Source organism: Cebus imitator, unplaced genomic scaffold (assembly GCF_001604975.1).
Source record: "Cebus imitator isolate Cc_AM_T3 unplaced genomic scaffold, Cebus_imitator-1.0 Scaffold659, whole genome shotgun sequence".
Lineage (NCBI taxonomy): Eukaryota > Metazoa > Chordata > Mammalia > Primates > Cebidae > Cebus > Cebus imitator.
The window spans coordinates 547,974-556,092 of record NW_016107974.1 but is presented as its reverse complement, the minus strand read 5'-3'; the positions used below and the strand labels follow the sequence as shown (position 1 = coordinate 556,092).

At 35.0% G+C, this 8,119-nt stretch overlaps 1 protein-coding gene across 10 annotated transcripts in view; it reads left to right on the top strand.

The window, feature by feature from the left end:
* The window catches only part of AHI1 (Abelson helper integration site 1), a 232,790-nt gene that overhangs the window by 23,415 nt on the left and 201,256 nt on the right, over positions 1-8,119 (top strand). For all 10 annotated transcript variants that reach the window (XM_037734767.1, XM_037734766.1, XM_037734769.1 and 7 more), the window contains 2 exons: positions 325-388; positions 1,880-2,004. In XM_037734767.1, coding sequence (XP_037590695.1) covers positions 379-388; positions 1,880-2,004 — 135 coding nt within the window. In that variant the 5' untranslated portion in view covers positions 325-378. The remainder of the gene's footprint in view (positions 1-324; positions 389-1,879; positions 2,005-8,119) is intronic.

The window sequence follows — 8,119 nt, the reverse complement described above, 5'->3', positions numbered from 1 at the left end:
TTATTAATTTATTAAAACACTTTAAAAAGTTTATTAACATATGACGTTAGATGATGATTGCCTTCAAAATTTATTTTGGTTTGTTTCAAATATATAAATACTTTATTCAGAGATGATCCAGTTTGTTTCCCTCGATTTTAGGGCCCTAAACTGATTCAAATGTACCCAAGTCATTTGCATAAGATTGGGATAAGGTAACATAGCTTTATTGGTATAAACTTAATGAAGTAGTGAACATACAATGGCATGATCTTGTGTAAAGAATATTTTATAATTTTTATTTGGAAGTTCCATATTACAAATATGTCCTCTTTGTTTCAACAGGATCCTGATTGAGTCAGTTCTTAACATTCTCAGTCCTCTGCATAAAGCTGAGAAATGCCTACCGGTAAGACTTTTATGAAACGTATGTATAAAATTTACATTTTATACATTTAATTTTAAGTTTGGTTTATTTTTATTTTAAGGGATTCTTTAACAGATTAATGAATACAGTAGGTGTCATTGACCAAATATGCTACATTTTAGAGATATTTATTGGTTTTATATTCAGTTTTCTATTTAATGTTGTGATTAAGGTTAGTATGTATTTAATGGATGGTAGTTTGGGACTCAGCTAAACAAAGTAATAATGATTACAACATAGGGTTAATTTTTATTATTTATCATCAAAATTGAATGTTTTACTCTACCACAAGCATTGGCAATCTTTTCTGAAAGGGCCAGCTAATAAATATTTTAGGCTTGGTCTCTACTGTAACTACTCAACTCTGTCTCTTGCTCTCTCTCTTTTAAAGCATGAAAGCAGTTATAACAATTCATAATCAAATAGGCCTGTCTGATTTCAGTAAAACTTTACAAAAACAAGTGACTAGCCTGCAGGCCATAGTTTGCCAACAGTTGCTCTAGAGTACCCATTCATTCAACATTTATTAATTTAAAACATAATGACTGAGTATATATACTGTGTCAGACCTTGTAATAGTAGCTAGGGATGTGGTTATGGGAGAACCAAGCAATATATTTCTTTATATAGATATAAAAATAATTATATGATTTCCATTTGTGTTAAGTGCTGTGAAGGAAGAGAACAACCTGCTATGTGAGAAAAAGGAAAACTTAGATGTCAGATGTTTTATTTAGAGACAGCATTTAAACAGACAGGTTAACCCCCAGCCACGTGAGGAGTTAGAGGAAGCTTGCCTCAGAAACAGCTTCACGTGGGAAGGAGCTTGCTGTGATGGAGGAGCTAAAGGAAGGGTATTATAGCTAAAATGTAGGCATCTAAGAGGATATTTGTCTTGATTTCAAGCTCTATCTCTAGATCAGGAGGTATGGAACCCTGTAGGGCATGTGAAAGACTTATTTTATCCTAAATAAAATGGGAAACTTTCATGGGCTTAAGCATTATCTGATTCATGTTTTAAAGAAATTTTTTTTAAATGTTAATATTTGTGGATTACTGATTACAGGCTGGGCAGGCTTTAGCCATTTTTCATGCAAAATGATCTTTGACATAGGATAATTGTGATTTTTCAGATAAGGAAAATGAAGTTCAGAAATGTTAAGTAACTTGTCTAAAGCCACATAACATGTAACTGACAGTGGTAGATGCTACCGTTTATCAGAAATAAAAAGTTAATTCAGCAAAGGAGACTTTTAGAGTCAGTGGCCAAAAAGGTCAGAGGGTTACAGGTGAATGTTGTATCACTAAAGCCAAAGTAAAAAGTATTTTAAGAAGGAAAGACTGTCGAGTTTTTCTAATGTAGCTAGAGAACTCATGCAGGTATTTACAAGACTTTATTTCTTAACATAATAGTAATGTAGGTTATGTGTTATAATAGAGTTGTTTACAGAATGACGTGACTCTCTGTTGTAGCTGAGAGTGAAGCAAAAGTAAAAACCAAAGTTCGCTTTGAAGAATTGCTTAAGACCCACAGTGATCTAATGCATGAAAGGAAAAAACTGAAGAAAAAGCTTGTCAGGTCTGGAGAAAACATCTCGGTAAGTAATCATTATTTGGTAATGGTGATTTACATATCTGCATAAAATGGCTGCATATAATTAAAAACAGTAACATTATGTCATGGTCAATAACACGTGGTAAAATAAAGTTGACGTTAGAATCAACATTGCTGTTGGAGTATTGAGTTCATTCTTGAGTGCTGCCCTACAAGAAGAGCATGCACACAGTGGGGAGAATGACCAGAGATAGTGGGGAAACTCAAAATTAGCCATGATAAGATTTTTGTAAAAAATCAATATTTTTAACCCAGAATTGTGAAGAACTTAGGAAGTAGTATTCTAACTTCAGCTATTGAAGGGTTTGTGCTTGTTTAAACTTTTTTCTGTGTGGTTCTTGGTTCTACCCAACGGAACCAAGAAATTAATGGCCTCAAGGCAATAGTTATCCTTTTATGTTTGAGGCACACTTGCCAATGATAGAATTTTTGGCAGCACACTTGAAGGGATTAAAAATACAGTGCTCAAAGTAACACTAAGCAAATCAGCAACTAACTACAATCTGATCCCCTTGGTATCATAAAGAGTCTGTATTGGCATGCACAGTTAATGCACTGTGCACTCTTTATACCTATCCCATTACTTCAGTTGCACTTTTTGCTACTTTGACCATTATCTTTTCTGTCCTCACAGAAAAAAATAAATAGGTTATTGTACATTTCAGATTTCTCTCCAAAAACACTAAATCCAAAAGATAATAGAGGAATACTTAGCGTATTAAGGGAAAAATTGTAGCCTGAGGAATCTAGTCGCCCAAGTTGTCAGTCATTTATGAGGGTAGTTGTAAACACATGTGCTTTATTAGAGAAATATTATCAGTGTTCCCTCCCTAAAGAAAAAAACAAAAAATGAAGATTTATCAAAGACGTAGTACCATTTCTAGATGTGAATCAAAGTTAAGAATTTAAAAATAGAACATCTTAAGATCTTAGATGGAGAGATGAACAGAACTTCATCCCTTAACAGGGGTACAAAATATAGTTAGAAGGAATAAGTTCTAGTAATCAATATTACAGTAGGGAAATTACAGTTAATAATTTATTTCAAAATAGCCAGAAGAGAAGATTTATTTTTCCAACATGAAAAATAAATGCTTGGAGTAATGGATATCTCAGATCCTCTGATTTGATCATTACACATTTTATATGTTATCAGAATATCACATGTACACCCAAAATATGTACAACTCTTATATATCAATAAAAAAAATTTTTAGTGGGAAATTTATGAACTGAAAATACCATTGGATGATCTTTGAAATCAATTAAACATGTAGAGCTTTCTTAATTATTATATATGTCCAGAATAATTCCTGAAGATTTTACATTACATTTGTATAATCGATAATGTGAGATAACAGAACAAATTGTTTTCAAAGATTGAGCAAAGCATCCTAGCTTACAAAGGAACGAAAAGTCATTAACTATTACTCTTATCCCTAGTTTATAGTCAGAAGTTATTATTTCATCCTAGAGTTTGAAATAAAACAAATGATATATAATATATAAAATATTATACTTTCTAAGTCATCAGCATTAAAAAAATCAAGTGAGACTTTTTAAGAAGAAAGTAAATAAAATTAAGAGCAAACTCAGTCATGACAATAAATGTAAATAGTTTAAAGTTCCTATTTTAAAAAGCAGATTGAAAAATAGATTTTTAAAATATCAGGACCAGGTGTGGTCACTCATGCCTATAAGCCCAACATTTTGGGAAGCCAAGGTGGGAGAATTGCTTGAGTGCAGGAGTTCAAGACTAGCCTGGGTAACATAATGAGATCCCATCTCTCAAAAAATAAAAACTTATCTGGGCATGGTGGTATGTATCTGTAGTCCTAGCTACTTTGGAGGCTGAGATGGGAGGATTGCTTGAGCCTGGGAGATGGAGGCGGCAGGAAGCCATGATCATGCCACTGCATTCCAGCCAGGGTATAGAGCGAGACCCTATGTCAAAAATAATATGAAATAAAATATCAGGTATTTTGCTTGCAAGATTCACACATTAAACAAAATGACAAGTTTAAAAGTGTGCAAAAATATAGACAGTTCTGAAAAGAAACTTACAGCTGTCTCATGAACTTGTATTCAAAGAACAAAAAATCCTATATAAATATATGAACACATTGAAATTAATCATGTTAAAAGAATAATCTATCTCAGCCAGATAGTTCCCCCAGGAACTCAAGAATAGCTTAATAATTGGATATCAGTCAATATTAATAAGCTAGTGCAAATAAATTGAATAAAAACCATATAATATAAAAATAGCAAGGAAAAAACTATCATTTTAATTGGAGATGGGACAGTAATGGATTTTTTAGAACATTTTGGTGTTTATGTATGTGAAAACCATATATGTAAGCACCAAACCTAGAACACCCTGTGTGGTTCTAGGAAAATGCAAATCCACACATATACATGGCATATTATGTATGATTTCAATAGTTTTCCGTGGGTCCCTTTGGAAAGGGAGATACCGAGCCTGCAGCTTCTTCCTTTAAAATCAGGACCTGCAAGGGAAGATGTCTTTTTCCCAAGAACCAGCTCAGTCAGGAGACCACCACCCAGGCGAGCTGAAGGTATTGAGAGAGACAGACACCCAGATAGCCAACAGAGTGGATCTATCCTGGGGACCAACGGCCTGAGAGCCTGTGGGGCTTGCACCTCTCCAGGACTGAAGGCCCCAAGCAGAGATTCATCCACGCATTTATTTGCTCGTTGACAGGTGATTCCTATTAATACACAGGTGTTCTACATATACACATAACTCAGGAATATACCAAGTAGGCAGCTGTTACCCACGTACCACTTATTATAAACTAAAAGGTATCCTCCCCATGGGAGCCATGGGGGCAGGGTGAACTTAATTTTTCTCAACATCTTTTCATCATAACTGTTTAATAATCTTGAAGTAAATGTATTAAGGCATGTAACATATATGCTAGCTTTTTTTCAATAGGTATCTGTCCAAAGTGCAACAGATAGGTTGCACTTTGTGTATACCACGTGTTTCCAGATTAATTTTTAGGTTTAATCCAATTGTAACAGTCTCCAGTGGGTGACTTCTTTAGTTGACAAAATTAGACTACAGTTGATGCAGAAAAATACAACAGGAAAATAAACTATTAAAAAAAAAAGGCCAGGTATAGTGGCTCATGCCTGTAGTCCCAGCACTTTGAGAGGCCAAGGCAGATCACTTGAGACCAGTAGTTCAAGACCAGCCTGGCCAACATGGTGAAACACAGTCTCTACTAAAAATACAAAAAATTAGCCAGGCATGATATTGCCATACCTGTAATCCCAGCTGCTCCAGAGGCTGAGGCATGAGAATTAACTTGAATCCAGGAGGTGGAGGATGCAGTGAGCTGAGATCATGCCACTGCACTCCAGCCTGGGTGACAAGAGTGAAATTTCATCTTAAGAAACAAAACAAAACAAAAAATACAAAAATGAGGAGAGTGTAGTTCTTCTAGATGTTTCAAGAAATTGTAAATATAATTAATAAATAGTATTGTCAGGTTGCTTTAGTTTTTGAGGGAGGGCATTTTATCTTGCAAACTAAAAATTATATTTCAGATAACTCAAAAAATTTAAATGTAAAAATTGAATAGGCAGATATTTACATAAGAAAATTAAAATAGCCGGCTGGTTTAACCTTCCGGTGTGGAAAGATATTATGGTCTTCAAAGGGATAAAAGACCTTCTAAAATATTCTGGTCTTAAAAGGGATAAAAGACTACCCAAATGAAGACAGTATTTTCTGCCTGTACACAGAAGACTCTAAGTATTTGTTGAATGAATGAATGAATACATCTGATGTGTATAAGATACTTTTTTGTCAAAAACCAAATCTGACTCTAAGCTAGTTCACTGAGAAAAATATGAAATATTTTTATAGTCATAGCACTAATACTCTTACACATAGCTAATGATAATAATTGCTCATGCTTATTGGGCAGCTACATAATGTGGAATCAGAAGGACCTTCTGATATTTTATAATTATTGTCCTGTAATCCTTGGAACAACCTTATGAATAAGTTTCATTCCTGTTGTTAACTTGTAAAGAAGTTGTATAAATTGAAGCCATAAATATTAAGATTATAGCTAAGTGAGCAAAAGGAATGAAAAATAAAACCAGATACAAGAGAAAATAACATTGATTAATAAAATGTAGTAATATTTTAAAAGAGATTCAAATTGGAATACCAGGGTGATGTTTTTGCTTATCAAAAAGGTATTTAAAAAGTGTATTAGTAGTAAGGTATCAAGCAAGGCTTTTTGATAGAATGTTGGTAGAAAGGTGACAGTACGTACAACATGTGATATGGTTGGGCTGTGTCCCCACCCAAATATCATCTTGAATTGTAATTCCCACAATTCCCATGTGTCATGAGAGGAACCCAGTGGGAGGTAATTGAATCATAGGGGTGGGTCTTTCTCATGCTGTTCTTGTGATAGTGAATACGTCTCATGAGATCTGATGATTTTAAAAATGGGAATTTACCTGCACAAGCTCTCTCTTTGCCTACCACCATACATGTAAGATGTGACTTGCTCCACCTTGCCTTCCACCATGATTGTGAGGTCTCCCTAGCCATGTGAAACTATAAATTCATTAAACTTTTTTCTCTTGTAAATTGCCCAGTCTCAGGTATGTCTTTATCAGCAGTGTGAAAATGGACTAATACACCATCATTGAAGTGGTTCAGGTTTTTCCAGCAGTATTCAATAGCCTGGTTATAGTTATGGAAATAAAGTTCACTAAATTTGAACAGTGCCTGCAGTTTTACCAGAAAAGTGTGATGGATAGGAAGTACATGAAAATGGCAAGTGATGATTGAAGTGATGGATTGTGGGATCAAAGCATCAGGAATTAGATAAGAGGGGCTTGATAAATAAAGAGAATATGCTGGGCTCAGAGCATAATAAACTGCTTATTATTTTATACTGCTAAGCCTGGAGTTGTTTGATACTCAGCAATGGTAACTGGAACAAATAAATATAAATTGCTAAGAGTAAGCACTCAAATTGTAGCTATAATTATTTTCGAAGTTGCATATACATTCTTTTAAAAAGGGAAAGGTAAGCTATATTTTGCTCACTCTTATTGGGTGTACTATATTATAGATCTTATCCTCTCTCGCTTTATTTTTATAACAGTTCTTTTGTAGAGATGATACCTTCTTTGTCTTATAAATTACATTTTCTAAAACTTTTTGTTTTGTGCACTGAATTGATTTTAAAAGAGTAGAAAATCTTCTCGGTTTTCTAGGTATTAATAACGTCCTTCATGTGTTCATTCACCTTTATAAGTGCTGGACTGGAATTAGCAAAAACAAATTTAGAACCCCATTATTTTCAAGGGGTAACTAAATTTAAAAAGCCTAAGTGGGTTGGGCCAGTACTTTGGGAGGCCGAGGTGGGCGGATCATGAGGTCAGGAGTTTGCGACCAGCCTGGTCAACATAGTGAAACCCCATGTCTACAAAAAATACAAAAAAAAATAGCCAGGCATGGTTGTCAGCACCTGTAGTTCCAGCTACTTTGGAGGCTGAGGCAGGAGAATTGCTTGAACCCAGGAGGCACAGATGACAGTAAGCCAAGATCACACCACTGCACTCCGGCCTGGGTGGCAGAGTGAGACTCCTTCTCAAAAAAAAAAAGCCTTAAATGGATGTACTGGTTGAAGTAATTTAACTGTATCCCAGACCAAAGCCCAGCAATATTTAAAGGATTCCAAATAAAATCCACCCATCAACAATATAAAATTTATCATGTCAGATATTCAGTCAAATCTACCAGGCATTTAAAAAAAGAAAGATAATCCAACCCATTACCAGAAGGTAAGTCAATCAATAGAAACAGACTCTAGGAGAGGAATGGGAAAATATAAAAAAGATGTAAAAGAAAGAAATAGGGCTGGGCGCGGTGGCTCACGCCCGTAATCCCAGCACTTTGGGAGGCCGAGGTGGGTGGATCACGAGGTCAAGAGATCAAGACCATCCTGGTCAACATGGCGAAACCCTGTCACTACTAAAAATACAAAAAATTAGCTGGGCATGGTGGCGCGTGCCTGTAATCCCAGCTACTCAGGAGG